The sequence below is a fragment of the Ailuropoda melanoleuca genome, chromosome 1 (genome assembly GCF_002007445.2).
Source record: "Ailuropoda melanoleuca isolate Jingjing chromosome 1, ASM200744v2, whole genome shotgun sequence".
In the NCBI taxonomy this organism is placed as follows: Eukaryota; Metazoa; Chordata; class Mammalia; order Carnivora; family Ursidae; genus Ailuropoda; species Ailuropoda melanoleuca.
Window position 1 is genome coordinate 52275497 of NC_048218.1, and position 19846 is coordinate 52295342.

Consider the following 19846-nt stretch of genomic DNA (forward strand, 5'->3'; position numbering starts at 1 on the left):
TTCCCTTGGGCTCAGAGTTAGGAGGGAAAGGCAGACATACAGACAGAATTGGGTTTCAACGCTCAAGAGTTGTGCAAACATGGTGAGCAGCTGAACTCTCAGTTTCCAGGATAGTTGGGAAGTTCTGACTGGGTTCCAGCTCTTCACAGTGGTCACCACACTGGCTCCTCCCTCCCCAAATGTGGAGGACTCCCCCTCCCGCACTGAGCCGGTGTGGCCATCTCATGTACCCTTTCTGGGCCCTTCCTTTGTTCTGTTGGCTAGCGGTGGTCACGTCTTACACAGGGCTGGGCAGAGGAGTTCTGTTAGCAAAGAAGGGAAATGGTACCAGTGTCTACCAAGGTGTGCTTTCACATTTTATCTATTTCACGCTATTAAGTTTGTTTTTAAATGGTTTCCTGTCACATTTACTTCGTTGATGCTTACAGGCTGGCTCCTTTCATTTCTCTGCCACAATCCCACTGATGGGATCTTTCCAAAAGACAAATCTGACTTCATCATTAGCTTTCTATTTCCTCAGTGTGGCTTACAAGAATGGTCATGATCTGGCCTTTGCACACCTCTCCAACATTTTTTCTTCCACACGGCCTGCTTGGTATTTATGTTCTGTCTTGCAGCTGTATCTTTGTTTTATTGTCTGCCTAGAAAGTATCTTCCCTCCTCCACTTCCCTGTACTCTTTCCCACAGGCCAGCTCCTCCTTGCCCTTCAAAACCCAATGCTTTGATAAGTTTTCGTTAACACCCTGCCCCTACTAAGCTCAAGAGCTTTCTTCTGTCCTTCCATAGCACCTCGTGGGAGTTCCTATTGCTGCCTGTATCTCTGTATTATGATTTGTTCATATAATCTATCTATCTTTTTGTACCAGCCTGAGCTTTGTGAGATTAGGGACTGACTTATCCCTGTACAGTTTGTGACCCATAGGAGATGCTCAAATTGTATGTTTCCAATGGTAGAAAAGATGGTTAAGCTTGGTGGATGACAGAGTGGGGTACCGTACAAACAATGATCTAATCCTGTTTCCCAGGAGGTTGGGATAAATATGAGGTATTTCATTTTCTCTTGTTTCTTAGAACTTTAACATTGTCAGATCTATGAATGGATTGTAAGTAGAAGATAGGGCTAAAGAAATGGAGCCTTACAAACAAGGGTTATCTGGCAGAACTGACTCTGAACTGTAGAGAAAACTCACTGATACAAAGTCAGCCTCATGACCACTATACTTTGTAAGTGACCCACCAAGCTGTATACGCAGACCTAGGCCACAGTCCTCCCTGTCTTGTGCACCAGCTAGTTGAGGGAGCTATAGCTCTAAACTCTAAGCACTGAAAGCCACTAAGTCAGGTGTCCAGAGGCACAAGTGCTTGCCAGAACGCAGACCTCCATAAAGCATCACTTAATAAAAGCTCTAAGCAATATACACAGGTAGGAATAAGTCTTGTAAAGGTTGTTTTGCCTTTTTTTTTCTTCTTTACACCCAATCCTTGATTCTGCTATTCCGTTACAGGTCACTCAACCCCAGCACCTCGATACATAGGTACAAGGAAGGGTTCTTTACTTCTGGAATTGAAAGGATGACACAGAGATCGAATCAAAATGGTTAATCTCTTACTGAGAATGAGGAATACTGAATATATCACTTACCATGCAAATAGATGTATTTAAATATAACAGCTGTGACCACTATCAGATGGGACTCTGAAACCGGCATTGGGCAATAAAGCTAAACTGACCTTAGGAAGGAAGGCTTCTTTGACCTCCCCCAGGTACTACTGCTTCTTCTCTGTGTTACAGATACTTGGTCTCACATTGTCTGTGGTGAGAGGTCACCATATCATTTCAGAGCTTTCATTACGTTCCTCAAAATCCTTACATCTGACACAATCAGGCCCAGTCGTTGGTTTAGTTAAAAAAAAATTAGGTGTCTAAATTATATATATATATAAATTTTTTTAAAAGATTTTATTTATTCATTCGACAGAGACAGCCAGCCAGGAGAGGGAACACAAGCAGGGGGAGTGGGAGAAGAAGAAGCAGGCTCCCAGTGGAGGAGCCTGATGTGGGGCTCCATCCCAGAACACCGGGATCACGCCCTGAACTGAAGGCAGATGCTTAAGGACTGAGCCACCCAGGCGCCCCTAAATTATATATTTTGAATGTTTTTTAAAACTAGCAAGTGTCCATCTACTACTTTCTAGGTTTTTGGAGTGGAGGGGGTCAAGGCATTGTTCTGAGCATGAAGCACTGTTTGATTTTCTGTGTTCTCTTTCTTGCACAAACTTGGTAGCACACCATCCGGGAGTTCCAATTTTCATTTCTTGAAAGTGGCCAGAGAACTCTGTACTCAGATTGTTATAAAAGAGTTTGGCTCCTTCTAGATCTTTACAATTTGCTTTCAGTCTTTTAATATTGTCTCCCTGACACCTAATCCAATAGCAGAATTTTCTTCTGTCCTTTTTTGTGACTTGTTTTTATTTAGCCTTTCCAGAGCATTCATCTTATTCAACTTAGTTGTTGGGGAAACACCAGGTTTGTCTTGTTCTCGCATTTAATCAATTAACATTTAAATTATTTAGTGATGCTAACGCACTGAACTAGAGGAGAAGTACACAGAAACAGCAGACTGGCTTCTCAGTGGCATTTGGCATGCCATGGCTCTGTCAGTGTTTTATAGAGGGGGAGCTGACTTTTTTTTAAACAGTCCTTGGCCTTACATCTGCACACGTTCCAAACTCACTTCACTTAATGGAGTCTTATTCAGTTGTTTACTACCTTTATATGCCCGACAAAACGCCGGCCGTCTGCCTTGTTAACCCTGGCATTTTCTTTTGTCAGTTGTCTTGGCTTTGCAGCATTCTTGCTTAAAAAAAAAAAAAATTCTGTCCAGCTATATTCTTTCTCGTATACAGCACTATTGAGGAGGATTATATAACCTACCCTTTGGCAGGAAGGAACATTTTGTGATAGGAGTCTGAAGTGGAAAATGGCCCTTGGAGGCATAGTAGTGCCCCTCCTCCTCGCATTCTTTGTCTCGGGCTCTGCAGGCTCTGCTTCCAAGGGATCAACCCCACCAGAGATGGGGATTTGTGGAGTGTCTTCAGGAGGAAAGTGTGAAGAAGTGTGGGAACAAGACGAGGCAGAAAAAGGAGCTGAGCAGAGATATGGCTTCAGGTGAAGTATCAGCTTCATTCCCTGGGCAGGGCTCCGGACCACAAAATGTTTCTTGACTTGAGGCTACCATTGGGACGGGGAGTAGGGAAGGAGTGTAACTCCCAGAATCACAGCTTTCATCACCTAAGGGCAATCCTCTGGAAAAGGTGGCAGCAGCTGAGCAATGTGTGCATGAAACCTAAACTAGAAAAAGTGATCACAGGGGATCCTTGCAGGAGATTAATGGTCTGCTAATATACAAAATATCAGATATTAAATGTGTGGCATTTCCAAAATAGCTGCTGTTATTGGACCCAATTTATGAGCCTTCCTAGGTTTTCTTGGCTTTACCTGTTTCCTGGGCCCTCAACTGCTTGGACAGAGAGAACCCCTGCCCCAACACCACTGCCCCATTTCTATCTATTTATTATTTATTATGTTAGTCACCATACAGTACATCTTTAGTTTTTGATGTAGTGTTCCATGATTCATTGTTTGCATATTTCTAAATGTCAGCAGCTGACTCCACCTTCCCTGGGGAGGCCAACCTCAGCATGCCCACCATTCTCCCCACCCAGTGTGAGCTGCAATGACCACAGTCCAGATATGAGTCTCCAGAGGAAACTCACAGAGGCAGTGGTTTCCCCTGCCCTGTATTTCGAGACGCGGGATACCATACTGTGAGGCATGACCTCTGACTTCCTTCGTGACTGTCCTCCGTGGCTGAGGGGCCAGATGCACAAGTAGAAGGAACATGTGAGTTAAAGCCTCATGGGGAAAACCCATAAATGAATTCCTTTCTTTTTCTCTGATGGACTTGTCATTCTATAGAAGATGCCTGGAGATCTGAGCAAGTGGCTCTGGTTTCTATTCTAAAGCTATGGCCAAGGCAACCAACACCTCATATCTACTTTTCCTTCTTCCTTGTTCCCCTTTTTCCTTCACTCTTACTGCTCTGTAGCTGCACCCCCACACCTCCCCCAAAATACATTAGTGTACCTTAACCCAGTTACAAAGACCAACTCCTCCATCCAGAACAACAGTGAAACAAAAGACCAAACAGAGCCTGAAACAAAGGCAGTACCCCTAGAGATTCAGAGCTTCAACCCGATGTATGAATCCTTAAGTGGCAGACTTCCATTGCAGAACATCAGGGGAGATTTTTTTGAATAAAGAGGGGGTAATCCTAAAATTGTTCTTTTGTTCTTTTTTTCTATCTTAACAAAGTCAATCCTATTAAAATCTAAGTGGTTGCTTAGGAGAAATCCCTACGATGCTACAAAGAGTTTCCTTTTGTTATGACTTTCCCGAACTGGCTCAGAGCCAAGAGCACTATGGCGAGGCACTGAATTTAAAAACAATGTAGAGGAGAGTGTACACCCTGGACGCTGCTTTTCCTGAAGGGACTCATAAAGGGAACTGGTGTGATGCAAGCGATATGAAACATTCTTGGTTTTCAAAAACAAATTGACTTGTGATGCAGCTCCGCTCATATTTAGGCCAGCAGTTATGAGGCCAGGTCTAGTCTTGAGTGTTACTGATGGGCAGGCTTGAGAGTCTGGCCCGAACACAAGCAAAGTTTGTCATTATTGTCACAGTTCGTGCTGATGGCTGCTGCCAGTGTGGTCTGTAGCTGTCAAGAGGGGTCCAGGGGTAGTTGTCCTGTTCTTATTTTATGCTTGTAGGATGGCCTCAATTTTCCCTTCTGTCTGATTAGTCTTAGCATCTGGATTGCTCTTTGCCATGTTCCGTTACAGAGGCTGCCTCTCTGCCTTTCTCCCCCACATCTGGAATCCAGCCAAAATGTACCAGAGCAAGATGCTTCTAACATTTGAACCCTTTTGTAAGGGTGCTGATTGCAACTTGGGTAACTTCAGTTTAATTCAAGGTGGAAGATTTCTGCTCCTTTTGGGGAAGAAAATACATGTCTAAAAATAAAACTTGGGCATAAAAATAGGGCCAAATACTCATTAACTGCCTCACTTAGCTGAATGCTGAAATTATTTCAACAGAGCTAAATCAAGCATTTGTGTAGAAGAGGTTGAGTCTGTTTTTTTATTCATAGTACTTTATCTTAGATGATAAATGGGTTACTGTAATTTGTCATTTTATTCAAAAGACATGAATTAAATATCTCAAGGACCTAATTTTCAGCTCATGCTGACCCTTGAATTGGAGCATTTGTTTTCACAAGTTTTTTTTAGAATGTATGTTGTTGGCTTTTATGGAAGAGGCTGGAGGGGCAGGCAGGACCAGGAGCCAGAGTATGTAAGACTTGGTAGGCTAGGGTTAAAAAATTTGGATCTGAGTATGGTGGGAAGCCACTGGAGGGATTTCAGTAGAAGGATGTCATAGAGAGATTTACATTTAAAAATATGACCTTGGCTGCTGCATTGATAGTGAACTGTAAGCAGTAACCAGTGAGATATCTATTTTAGATATCCACCTAAGAGATGATAGTGGCTTTGGAAGAGACAGTAATGGTAGAGTTGGTGAGTACACAAATAATGGAGCTTTATATAAGTCATTAACAAAAATAACTGCGTGTAATTCTGGGTAATTTTGTTGTCTTGTTTGGGATAAGGTGGGGAGAAATGGTAAAGGGAAAGAGGTAAAAGTCAAAGGCTCATGTTGATTCTCTGATGTCTATATGACATCTAAATGAACAGATCAGATGGACAATGGAATACATGACCTGTACTCAGTAGATAAGTTTCAGAATCCTTCACATACAGAATCACATTCAGAGCCATGGAATAGAAGAACTCACCTAGGCAGAGAGTCCAGAGAAAGTATAAGACTTGAGAACTTCCCTTATTTCCACATAAATAGGGCAAGCAGAGGGGGAACAGCAGTGAGGAAGAAAAAACCAGGAGAACAAGTTGGGCTGGAAACAAGAAAGAATCTTCCATCAGAGAGGTAAGGGCCAATTAGGTTGAATGCTGCTGTGAGATTGAATAAGATGAGCACAAATCATATCTACTGTTTTTGGCAACGTGGAAGTTCTTGGAAACACTGATGGGGCAGTTTATGACCTGTCACACAGACAGAGGCCAGAGTGGATTGAGGGGAAATAGTAAAAGGGAAATGGGGGTGGCTCTTTAGACAATTCTTTCTAGAAGTTAATAGAGCTAAGAAATAGGTAGATAGCTAATCAAGAGTCAGAGGAGAATATGGTGGGGCTCTTTCCATGTTCTTAAGCTAGGACTTATGGGGCATTTATATTCAGGGGCTTGATCTAGTGGAGAAAGAGAACCTGATGATACAGTAGAGGAGGGGATATAGTTGCAGGGGCAAATTTCTTGAATGTAAAAAATATGGGAAGCAGGGCAAAAGTGAAGAGTTTGGCTTTCTCTAAGAGGAGAAGGGGAGACAGAAAGAGTAGACACAGCTGGTAATGGGTTGTTTGAATTGATGATGGGGGTGAGGGAGTATCCATAATCGTCATTAATGAAGGCAAAAGCATCAGCTGAAAGAGACATGGGGGGAAAGAAACATTGGAAGTTTCAAGAAAAGGTAGCAAATATTGGAGTCATTATGAAGAATGAGCAAGTGAACCTATATAGTAAGACAGTGAACATGGAATGCCCCAAATTTATATTAAGCAAGGTGGATCTGAGTTAATCATTGCTCAGAAAGAAAATGCTTAATTTTCTTGTTTGTTTTTTTAAGTAGCCTATAAAGGTAAAAAGTGTTATTACATATTTACATATGTTCATAGCAGAAAATGAGTTTAATGATTACTTGTAATCTCCCTATTCAGAAGTAATCATTGTGATACATATTTTCATACATTATACATGCAAATACATCAAAAGGAAAAAATATAAAGGTCTTATTTTCATAACTAATACTATTTTAGAGGTTTTTGCTTTGCCAAACACTTTATCTACTGCTCTGAGCTATTGGAGTGATAACTTTGTCATACTGCAAATGTATTCCGGGTTATTTGTATTTTAATATGCTCTTGTTTCTTTTCCAGTTTTATGTAGACATATCTATCATAAAAAAACATATAGTCCTGTTAAAAAAGGCCCTCTTCCAAGGCTGTACATACAATTATTCTAGTTTTTAAAAGGTAAAGACAAAACTATAAATTATTCTATCAGGTTGAATTTTGCTGTGATGAAGGACTCTTATTTTTTAGAATAGTCTTAATTATTCTTAAATCTCCTATCCTACAATAAACTATGACACAACTTTTTGATAGTGTGGATCCCAAATGATTTCTTTAAAATTTTCTTTTAGAGGTTTTTAAAACTAATTATATGCTATTCCTTAAACAAGCTATTTTTTAAAAAGAGTAAAAATTATAATCCCATCACCAGAGAAAATCAGTTCTATTTTACTTACTTGGAATTGTATTGCATGTATACAGTTTGCCATCTATATTTTTCTTTTGTGTTTTAGTTTTTGAAATACTCATTGTGAATCATGATTTTAATGACTGATTTATGATTTGTACTATTATATGAGAATGTATTTCCAGATTTTGTTTTTGTGTGTGATTATAAATAACACCATAGTTAACATCATTGATGTTAATATTTAACTGAATTTGTTTTTTGTATATTTACTATAAAAGCAATACATGTCCATTGTAGAAGTCTTTAAAAATACAGAAACTGTTATCCAGAGAACCATTGTTGAACATATACCAAATCTTTATTCATTCAACAGCCATTTTTCGATACCTACTATATAGTAGGCACTGCTTTAGATGTGAAATCCGCTCTGCAGAGTTAACATCCTAGTGTGTATTCAGTGATATGTCATGTCGGTCTCTGATGCGCAGAGATGTATGTGCTTTTAAAAAGGGACTATGCTACTTATAAGTTACATTGTATTCTGGTTTTTCTCCTATAACATTAAGAACTTCTTTCCATGCCATTGAACCATCTATTACAATACCATCTTCAGTGGCTGCTAAATGATGAATGATTTGTGTGGATGTACTGTAGTTTATTTAACTGATCTCCTAAAGTCAGACACTCTTTTCCAATTCCTGTTTGCATTTGAAATCCATATAACATGCATATTTTGCTTGTCTTTTATAGGAAAACTAGTATGACTTCCACAAGACATGAAGGCACAGGCAGTGCTGTCTATCATCCTCATTCTTGTACCATCGCTAAGTGGATTTCATGGTGAGTCACTTTATAATACACCCAGGTGTTGGTTGTTTGTATCAGGAACTAGGAACGTGAGCACACAGTGCAAGGTGGTGGTTTCCTCTGTAGCCAGAGCATGGTGAACTTTTCTAAAAGATCACTTAATGAGAAATAGGAAAACAGACTGGAGGTCCTGCATGAAGATTAAAAATGATATTTTCTCCTGTCTACTCTAAGGCTTTTTCTAATCTGTTATCTGCTACTGGATATAAAATCACTAGAAAGGCAAGTTTGATTGATTGTTGATTTTTTTTTTTTTCATGTGTAAGCTTGGTACTTAACACTCAACAGAAGACATTATCCACTTTGCTCGGTCCTGTGACGAGCATTTTTAATTATCTAAGGGAATATTTGAGGTATTTAGTAGAGCAATTAGGGAGATTGACAAAAACCACTCCTTTCCCCCTCCATCTTTCTGTGTCTTTCTCTCAGCATAATACTGCATCCCTCTAGTTCTTTCTACAGAAATAAACTTAGTCTCTCTGAGGGAGAGAAGTGAGATACAGCAGAGTGGAAAGAGCCCCAGAAGAGGGGGCAGAGGGAAAAGACTGTGATAAGGCCACATGAGCACTCAATTCTCCCATCTTGGGTGGTCTTGGCCAAGGTCCAAAGGAGTTTATTCCTTCATCTGTAAGATAAGATCCTTTCCAGTTCTAATATTCTAAAATCCATTGATAGCATACATAATATACTTAAAATGTTTTGTGAATTGGTCAAAGAAGCTGGATGTTGCCTTCAAGGATTATGAAATGGCGAAGTATATTTTCTCTGCAAAAACCTTGATTGTGATGAATCCATTTGCTTTTCAAAATTAATTTCTGAAGTTAATAGTAAACTATATAAATTATTAAATATACATGTATGTGTATATATGGGTATATCTATCTCAAGATGATAAGCCTTCCACATTTATATCCAGAATAATATTCTTTTACTATATTTCAGTTGACTCGTAGGATATCTGGAGAGATGTCCTAAAGCCAAAATAAATGAGTTACGTCACTTCCCCTTTTGGACTCCTCCTGCTCATGTGTTCCCTTGCTTGAGGCTAATGTCTGCATATTCATAACAGATTCCTGAATCAAACATTGTCTTCTACATACTCCAAATATTTCTTAATGAAACCAAGTTAAATTTGTTCTAATCTTTTAGAGCCTGCTGAGTCTAGTGAGCTGGAGAAACTAATTTGTTATTGTTGTAGTATATGTTAAAAGTGAATATGTTCAGGAATAAAAATCAACAGGAGTCTTTTGTATACATAATATACAATTGCAGAAACTCTACCACAAGCTTCGTGGCTTGTTTCTAGCAATCAGACTAGCAAGGGTTCTTGATGGTGTGGTCTGTTAGTGATCAGGCTGCTGACCCAGGGTTGTTCTGCTACATGGTCCTAAAAGAGCCCTTGGAAAGCACCCATCAATAATTCTCTTCATACCTGCTCTTGATTTTTAGATACATTCCTTTTAGCTTCCCCCAGTCTTGTTACTACTGAGGAAGAGCAAATAGTCATTGGAAGACTTGGTGAAGATATAATTCTCCCTTGCTCATTTGAAAGTGAGCCTGAAGTCGTAATTCACTGGAAGAATCAAGATAAGTATGCTTACTCATACTACAAGGGCAGGGACTATTTGGAAAATCAAGATCACAAATACACAAACAGGACATCCCTCTTCCATAGTGAAATTCACAATGGGAATGCCTCTTTATCTTTAAGAAGATTAAGCCTTCTGGATGAAGGAATTTATGTATGCTATGTGGGAACAACATCTAGAAAAATCATAAATAAAGTGGTGCTAAAGGTGGGAGGTAAGTAAGCATGTAAGGTTTTATAAAACAGCAATGATATCATTCCATGTTTTTCTGAAATATCTTTTTCTTAATTGAATATGCTATGGGCTTCCTTCCAAGTCAATACATACAAATCTACCTCACTTTTTTAATACATGGTATCTCGTAGTATAGACATGCTATACTAATTGTATTATACTAATACATAATACATAATTGATACACCCATTCTTCCACTGGTAGATGCTCAGGTATTTCCAGTGATTTACATGACAAATGTTGTGATGAGCATTCTTGTATTTAATAGTGGGAAATGATCTGAAAGAAAAGTATCAGAAAATTTTAATACATTACGTTACTTTGACCAGCAGCAAAAGAGTATCCATTTTCCCGTAAGTCCTATCAGCACTTAATGTTAACAATCTTAATTTCTGCCCATATGATATCTTTAAAAATGTTGAATTATTGGCTTAATTTGTTTAAGTTTAATTTTAATATTATATGCTTTCTTCCTGTCTGTATTAACTTTATAATTTATTTATTTATGGGAGGGAGGGGCATTTTCTAATGAGTTCTTTTATCCAGCACTTGTTTCTTCTTCCTCTATCTCATTTAGCTGCTTCAGACCTTGACTCAGAAATCTAAGGATCATGTGTAAACAAAGAATCAAAAAGGCTCTGAGTTATTACCTGGAGAGTACAGAGTGCTTCGTGAGCTCTAGTTTATATTGGTTGCTCAGCAAGATCATTAGATTTCTTTCTAGAACTCTTACTAGAGAATTAAAATTGCTAGTTGCTATGCTAAGTATTCATGCATGCTTTTTTTTTTTTTACTTGTAGATAACCACAGTATGTATCCTAAGTTGCTATAGAGTTTTTGTTTTGTTTTTCCTTTAGTAACTGCCAATTTTTGCTCATAAAGCTTAGCTTTTCATTTCATGGGTATTAATAAATGTTTTGCACAGATGGTTTAAAAAGAAGCTAATGACAGTCCCTCATATGTCCTTCTTTCTCCCTCCTAGCTTTTGTCACACCTGTGATGAAGTATGAAAAGAGGAACATAGACAGCTTCTTAATATGCAGCGTGTTAAGTTATCCTCATCCACTTATCACATGGAAAACGGACAATACGTCCATCTCTGAAAGCAATATGGGAGAAATTGAATCTTTGGGTCCTTTTTATGTTTACAGCATGATAAATATTACAGGATCAAATTTATCTTATGAATGTGCTATTGAAAACTCATTACTGAAACAAACATGGACAGGGGGATGGACAATGAAAGGTAGGCTCCATTGGGCTTTCTGTATGCACGTGTTCTGTCAGAGGTTGGGAAGAAATGAGTGATTTATAAGGAAAGAATGGAACACTAGATGGAAGGCCTTGATCTTGCTAAGGAGCTTGACCAGGATTCCAGAGGTAGTGTGGAGACAAAGAAGGATTTTTGAAGTATCAGAGAGACCTGGACTTGCATTTTAGATAGGCTTGTTTTGGCATCGCTCTCTCACAGGTGGAGTGTGAAGTGAGTGAGTCTAGAGCTTAGGGAGAAGAATTTGTGGTAGTCCACAGAGGTCAGCTACTGAACTGCAGAACAGGAAGGACAAGATGGAGCTAGATCTGGAGGGGCAAGCCGAGAATATCCAGCAGAGTCCCTATTCTGATAGAGCTCAGTCCAGTGGAGGCTTACCTGTACACACTTGGAAATATACTTGTAAAGTGCAGGAAAAGAGACTTTGTGCAAAAAGTGATTAAGAAGCAGTTGAGACCATAAGAGACTACTACAGAGTAGACAGAGTGACAAGAGGAGGGTCCTGGGGAATACCAGAACTTGAGGGGTCAACAGAAGAAGAACATTGATTTCAAAAGCATGATAACTGGTAGCAACATTCTTGAGTGCTCACTATCAGGCTGTAGGAGTTAGAAACCAGGAGTGTCATCTCACTGGCCGACGCAGGCTTAGGCCTCCTTGAAGGTCTAAACTTAATCGTGGGAAGTGTTAAAATGGTAGTGGCACAGCTTCTGTCAAGAAACGCATTTCCAAAGGTATTTCTTGAAGCTCTTCTAAGTGTAACTTAGAAAATTCATTTGAAAATTCTATTTTTGTTGATGTTTCCTTTTCTATCCTCTTATTAGATGACCTTCATAAAATGCAAAGTGAAAATTTTTCACTCTCATGTGCATTTACAAACAGTATTTTTTTACTGGATCAAGACTTCATAGTCACTTGGTACAACATGGAAAAAGAGACTTCCTCCATCCTGGCTTTCTTTCTGAGCTCCTCACGAAATGCAACTATCTATGAACCCCGAGTCTCCTGGAACAAAGAGCAGATAAACCAGAGTGACTTTTCCTTGACTTTGAAGGATCTTAGTCTTTCAGACAGTGGGGAATACTTATGCAATATTTCTTCAAGTAAATATACTTTGCTCACCATCCAAACACTGCATGTAGTAGGTAAATTACAAATAGGGTTGGATAATTGGTTTTGGCTATAGCAACAGAGATTATGAATATCAAACAGGGAAATCAGGTTGGCATTTAAAGAATAATCTTGATTGGTATTCCTGAAAATGTCATCTACCAGGGATACTTTTGGTCAAGATGGTAGTCAATCTCCTTTCAAACACACACAAGTCCTGGGTTGGAAAAAAAAAATTCTTCCCGTAAGATTTCCTTTTCATGGTTTTAGGGCTTCAGAAGTGAAGGGGGAACCTACATGATTTGGTGACTCTGGAGCCTAAGCATTCTCAATTCCTGTTACTGCTGCGCCTAACACATGCTTTAGGGCCCAGGGTCTGGGGAGTTGAGGCTTTGGCACAGTAAGAAGTTAGAATTGGGGCTCTGATAGATGCTAAGAAAGTATGGTCTGTGACTTGGTGGAAACAATCACCAAAGGACTTTGGAAGCACTAAGTGTACACCTGATTCAGCTCATTTTTTATCTCAAGTGATAGCTAACTCCCAAAACTCTTTAAAATATTTCTAGTCTACTTTCTATAGAGTCATGGCACATGTACGCATGAAGCTGACTTTCTAGGTGGGCTGGTTGATCCCCTTACCTTAAAGCTATCAATTTGATATCATGGGACATAGTGGCAGCTCTCTATTCTTTATTAAAGATATTTGAGTCAGTGGAAAATATGTTTTAAAAACATTTCTATCATTCTAGTTGTGAAAATTAGGACTAATTTTCCAAAATATTTAGATTTGGAGGTTCAGTGAGTCTATGTAGTGAGATTTGGAAGTAAGAACACAGAGTTGTCTTTAGGTTAAGTGGTCTTCAGATAGAAGCTTCTAGACACTGAGGGATGATATTCCCGCTGTCATTTTGAGAGTGCTGAAAACCGGGGTGCATTTGAAGCTCCTATTTTTCTCCCAAATAAGAATGTTAGTTTTATGTAAAATATAGATAAGCTTACGTTCTATTTTTCAAATGTTGCCTCATGTTGGATTCATTTTGGAGTGTAGGAAAAAAAAACAAAAGGAAGATATGGTCTGAAGACCACATATGACCCAGCTTTCTAACCAGAGATTTAATTTAAGTTTACACAAAGCAAAGCATCAGGACCATTCCATCTCTGACAAAAGAAGCTTCTCAGAACCTCCCATTCTCGAGGAAACCCTGGCCTGTTGAGACTAGAGGAGGTCTGCCCACACTTCCCCCCAGAACGAGGTGTGTAGCAGGAGCTACCCCACCAGGGCAGAAAAGAGGGCAAACACTACTAGTTATCCTAGATATCACTCTTGCCAGGAAATGTGGTTTTCTATTCTGAATCACAGTTTTCTACTTGTTGTCTTACCCAGGGGATACTGCAGCATTTGAAAAGGAAGCCCAGATTTGGGGGTATGGGGAGTTACGATTCCTAGAGTCTAGATCTACTCAATAAAGGTTGCATGGAATTGAATGGAATTGAATAATTCTTGCTAAATTTTGCTGCTGAATCACTATGTGATGTTGGGCAAATCTCTTTGGAGGAAGTGAGGGTGACAAAGTAAGAAAATGTTACATGTTGCAGGATTTTCTTCAGGAGGGAAAGTATGGATATATATTTTTTTCTTTTCAAGATTTTATTTATTTGTCAGAGAGCACAAGCAGGGAAAGCAGCAGGCACAGGGAGAAGCAGGCTCCCCACTGAGCAGGGAGCTGGATGGATGCAGGACTCAATCCCAGGACCCTGGGATGGTGACCTGAGCTGAAGGCAAAGGCTTAACCGACTGAGCCACCCAGGGGTCCCAGAAAAGTATGCATATGAAACACTTTCAAAAGTCAACATTTCTACTTAATTGTTCACTCTTTATATGGGTACGTAATTTCAGAATGACACAAATATGTGTAGAAATTAATGTTCTAGTGGTTACAGAACATTATTAATAAAGAGTATGTTCATAAAAATTGGCATCTGTTATATAAAAAAAAAAGCTATAAACACCTTTGCACCTTGAATTGGCCTGTGTGCTCTAATGTTTGCTCCTACTCGGTGGCAGGATGTAGATCACAAGATTAGTAGGTTCTGACTTGAGTAACTGAAGGTCTCCAAGTTTCTGCCTTCTGAGGTCCTAGCTCCTTTAATACTAATTACAACGATTGTACTTCCAACAAAGTTGCTGGAAACCCCCTGGCTCTTCCAGTGATTCTGAGGAGCATCAAGCCCTCTATCGTCCTGGCGTTCGCCTGTCACCTCTCACTCAAGGTGATGACTTCTCCGCTGATCACCTCTGCACTTACCCTGTTCCTCTATGCCCCTGTCTTCTCCAAGCAAAGGGTGCACTCCACTCTCCCTTCATCCTCTAAGGATAATGCTGGGCTGAGGTTGGTCTGTACTCATAATTATTCCTTTGTAACAGTGTGTTAACTCTCTTTACAATATAAAAAAATAGACACAGTGCATAATAGACTCATTGCCTCTCAAGTTTGCAGCCTTTTTCTCCCCCAACACCCACACCCTATCAAGCCATCAATTGGTTAATAGTCCAGCTTATGCAGGTTTCCCACAGTAAAGACATTGAGACTGGGAGGTCTTTATGCTCATAAATGCAGAAATAACTAGTTTTTAAAATTATGTGTTCTTTAGTAATTTTTCTTCCAGCTTATCGACTTTTTGTTTTATTTAGAACAGAGTCAAAGCAGAACCGCCTGGATAATTACTCTGCCTTTGGTGATTTTGGGTTTCCTGGCAATTGGCATATTCTGTATGTTAAAAAGACACAACTGTTCCAGGAGAGGTAGGTATCTCATGGAGAATATGAGCTTTGTCCCAGGGTGTACATCAAGGATGACCAGCAGCTAATGCTATATGGCTGTTGGGCATGTAAACAGGTCTAATTTTCTGGTCATTTGTAAAACTTATCAGAAATCCTTTAAAATGCTCCCACACTTCCAGCTAACTATACTTCTAACAAATTTATTCTGAATTAAATGGTTGAAGATGTAACAAGCCATATACAAGCACATGCATTGCAGCACACTGAAAAAATTTAAATCTAGCACTAAAATAATATATAGAATTACCAAAATTATCTTGCATTGAAAAATAGCTGGAAAGAAGTAAGCCCAAACTTTAAAAATGGGTGCCTTTGGAAAGAGTTTGTCCCTATGTCTAGACTTGCTTTAGTCCCTGCACTCTGTTCTCTCTTTCTTTGAGCTTTGTCTATGGTGCTACTGCTTTCTCTTTTAGGGGCCATTTTATTTTAATCCTTGCTTCATTTTAAAAACACTTTTTCTGCAACAAACTTGTGTTACTTACAGGTAATTTAAACTGATACATTAAGATGCCATGGTCACAGGACTTCTTAGAAGGCTTGGCTTTTATTAACAGAATTAGATCTAGGAAAAACTTAGATCTACTTATTTCTATATTTTACAGACCAGGAAACAGGAATCCAAAAAGTTAGGGGCATGAAGCAGACTTATGTATACCACTTAAGGTGACTCACTGCTCTTTTATTCTATAATCTGAGAAGACTGAGTGTCCTGGGAGGTTGAGATAGATCCCATGTCCCTTCCTCTGACTGATAATTGCCTTTTGCCCCTCATGAAGTTAGGGGATTTGGTCATAGCAGACACCTTTATTGCAGGTAAGATATATTAAGTGTGACAGTGAGCAAGAGTTTCCCCAACTTTACTCTGAAATTGTTTATACTAATAGGCAGTCTAGTCATGCTTATTACTGGTTCCTCCTGTCCCTTAGCTGGCCAGAAGTGGAAAAAGATGGGAAACCACAGGCAAGTCTAGTTTGTCCCCTAAAATCAACTTCTGACAGGTATAATAATACTTGTGATTAGATTCAGGTTCAAATTACAGGACAGAGGGACAGTACATACTGCTCCGGAATGACAGTTTAGTTTCTATATTGGAAGTATGCAAAAGGCAAGTCCCAACAGAAAACACCTGGCACACTCAAAACTGTAAAAAGGGGAGCACAGAAGATCGTTCATTTCCCCAGAGCTGGGAGCAGCTCATTTGCTAGCAAATCTAAACTTGAAGGGACAAAAAGAGGGTGCAGTTCTCAAAACCCAGGAGGAGAGAGTCATGTAAAATCAGATGCCTTGTAGGGAGAGTCACTTTTACTTGAAGGATACAGCCAGACCAAGGAGACCTTACAAGGAAGGAGCTGGAAGAATAGATATGTGATTTTGCCCTTCCCTCTCTGTTCTCCACCCCAGCTGGAAGCCAGAGGGAAGACCCAGCCTGTGGAAGGAATCCATCCAGGTCAGCTTCCCAGGGCAGACTCAGCAGGCTGGGTACCGTTTCTGGGAGAAGCAGTCAGGAGCTATCAGCAAAAACAATGTCAGGGTATTGGCTACGTAAAAAACAAACAAACAAACAAAAAAAAACCCAATGTGTTAGAGCTCTGTAGTTAGATAGGCTGAAAATATATTTCAAGCTGTTACACTAAAGGCCCCCAAACATTGTCCACCTCCAGGTCCTTGGTTATAGTTCCATATGACCATGGTATGTGTTTTCTTTTTTAAATTCCCTTTTCTAGAACTGTTTTAAAATGCCATTAGTCTAGGATAAGTATAAATTATCCTAGATTTAAGCAAGGCACAAAAGGAAGGCCTCCCTTGGAAAATGGCATCATACCCCTTTTTCCTTTGCTATCGATGGGCTTAATCACCACCTCCTTGGCTGTTATTTTCCATTGTTAATGGTTAGTAGGACTCAGGCCAACTACCCCAAAGAGCCAGGAATTCCTGGCTTGGACAGCTTTTATCCCTGTTTGGTGCACCTGAATCAGCCATAAGAATTTATTGTTATTTGTAGCTGATGAGGTATTTCTACACAGAATGCGTTTTTAAGGCTGTTTGTTGGAAGAAAGATATGAAAGGAAAAGTAAGGTGAGTCTAATAACATAATTGTACTGAGGTAGGAATAAAAGAATTTGAGTGTTTGTGAAAAGATTTTTTTTCTAAGTTTCTTTTTTTTTCCCTATAGAAAGGTCTTCTGAGAGGGCCAACACAGCTAATGCAGAGGAAAGCAAGGTAAAGCCTTTACTTTATCAAACAAATTATAGCATAAGAATGCTGTGAAAAAGTAATCGATTCACATATCATCATGCAAGACTTTGATAGAGGGGTAAAAAAGGGCAAGAGAGAGATCACAGGATAACAGACAGGAAAAGAAAACACAATTAGGGCTTTTTCCAATGTCTATAACTAAACAGCTCTACTTAATTTCCTATTGTTAAACTTGTAGAGAAGATCTCCAGTGGCACTATGCATATGATGGTAAACCAATGTACTTATTCTTCCAATGGAAGCACAGGACCGTATAGAAATAGAAAGAAATACAAAGTAGTGAAAAGCAGATTACACTTTCTGCCCAGATTCAGATGGTTGGCCTTCCATATTTTTCCAACCACTTCTAGGGTCCTTGGGGACTGATAATTCACTTACGAATTACAGTTTAATTGCAAATTCAGTTGCTTAAAATGGAGTTAAAACTTTTTGCCACACACCTTTTATTATGAGTTTCATTAGTCAGAACATAAATAAAAGGAAAAAGTGGGATAAACTTGTTTTTCTACTGGTTAAAAACTCAGGAACTAATCTAGAAGTGAGATTAAAATTGAGCCTTCATAACTACTTATAACTGTCTCATGGATCTCTAATTACTGATGCAGACAATAGATCTAAAGCTCCCCACTCCCCAAAACCAAACAAAACACTATCATCATTAAATGCTTAAGATAAAAATGGTTATTCTGACCTGAACCACAGCCGTTTAAAATCCATTTTTCTTGGTTCTAGGCTCTTTCAGAACACCCAGCCGGTACAGAAAATTAAGACAGTTCTGTGTCAACACCTGATGAGCACCCTTAATACCCAGTGACTTCGCTTCCCCCTTTCTTCACTGCAATTCCTGCTGTGGCTTGTCAGGGCCTAATAATTCTACCTTTGGAAAGACTTGCAACCATTGTTTTTCCCACTATCACATTTACTCATCAAGTCCTAACATGCCTGGATGCCAATTCCAACTTAGAAAAGAACTGTTTCATTCAGTGACATTCCTGCTGCAGTCAGACCAGGAGGCCACACTGAGGTTCCCATCAAGATCATAGAGGAAATGTATCACTAAGTGCTGATTCAAAATCTGATCAACTAATGATGGGTGAGAGAGCACATAGAAGCAGGAATCACTTTAGTGAAAAGGTGAAAAACCAGGGCAATTGATATGGTAAAGTACTGTACTCCAGTTTTATATGCATAGTTAATATCAGTTTAACCAACTAGATTTAATATGGTGAGTCTTAGGGACTCCAAAGTGTAAATGTCAGTATCTCCAAGATTGCCTAGAGCAAAGGGCCCTATCAAGTCAAGAACTGACATCTCTGGGGGTTGGGTTATACCTTCCAACACCAGGTTTGCATAGCTGAGTGACATTAGCTATGAAGATAAGTTGATTCACTCTTCCGACTCGGTTGTCATATTGTTAATCAGCCTTATAATAAATTTAGATTTCCACATATACTTTTACCCAAAGAATGCACAGCCCAGCTGATTTGATGATCTCTTCCCTTTATTTTAATCAATTTATAAGAAAGAAAAATTCTGACCAGGATTTTAGTGACTTCGGTTTTGACCCTATAGTTTATAGGAGAAAACCAACCCTGAATTGTGCGTTAATGCTACCTGGTCTGATTTTCTCTAAGTATTTGCTACAATGTTGCGACAGGTATTCATCTTAAATTGTAAAGTATTGGCATCATTATAAAGAAAAACTTTAATTGTGAGGAGAAAACGCTCCGAACGGCTATACTCTTCTTAAAAAATGGAAAGACCAAAGCCAACAAATTGAAGATGGTAGACAAGAATGAGCCTGGGTCCTTCAATGCTACTGAGCCTCTGGATTAACCTCAGAGCCACCTGTATGAGTCAAGGTTGGGGTCAGAGAGGCAAAGTGCTGAGAATGATAGAGAGCAAGGACTTATTATATGGAATCAACCTTACCTAATTCTGGGCACTCGTGAAGACGTCTACATCAGGCTGTCCCCTCTGCATCTGGCGCTGGGTCCGAAGTAGCTGGAAGTCAGCTATGCCAGCGTTCAGGAAGGAGAGCTGGACATGGAGCGAGTTGTTCCTTCACTTCTCCCTCTCAAATCTGGTGAAAATTTCTCTGTGACCAACTCTAATCCAGAACCACACAGAGAAAGGAAATCCTGCCCAGTGACAGTGGCACAACACAAAGCCAGCATCCCACCTATCACTCAACTGTCTTGTGCGAGAGGCTGCTTCAGTG

General features: G+C 39.5%; 1 protein-coding gene across 1 annotated transcript; it reads left to right on the forward strand.

Annotated features, from left to right (window-relative positions):
• Window positions 1–3753: 3753 nt before the first annotated feature.
• Window positions 3754–19184, forward strand: HHLA2 (HERV-H LTR-associating 2). The gene is made up of 8 exons (XM_034657903.1): window positions 3754–3905; window positions 8207–8296; window positions 9773–10126; window positions 11130–11393; window positions 12242–12562; window positions 15220–15330; window positions 17543–17589; window positions 18358–19184. The coding sequence occupies exons 2-8, from the start codon at window positions 8233–8235 to the stop codon at window positions 18391–18393; spliced, it is 1197 nt and encodes a 398-aa protein (XP_034513794.1). The 5' UTR covers window positions 3754–3905; window positions 8207–8232; the 3' UTR covers window positions 18394–19184.
• The last annotated feature ends 662 nt before the right edge of the window (window positions 19185–19846 follow it).

Bases quoted from the DNA above. Each gene is read 5' to 3' on its own strand.
- HHLA2 (XM_034657903.1), top strand. From the start codon at position 8,233: ATGAAGGCACAGGCAGTGCTGTCTATCATCCTCATTCTTGTACCATCG. The intron at 8,297-9,772 runs GTGAGTCACTTT...CTTGATTTTTAG, and splicing joins ATCGCTAAGTGGATTTCATG to ATACATTCCTTTTAGCTTCC. The intron at 12,563-15,219 runs GTAAATTACAAA...TGTTTTATTTAG, and splicing joins CCAAACACTGCATGTAGTAG to AACAGAGTCAAAGCAGAACC.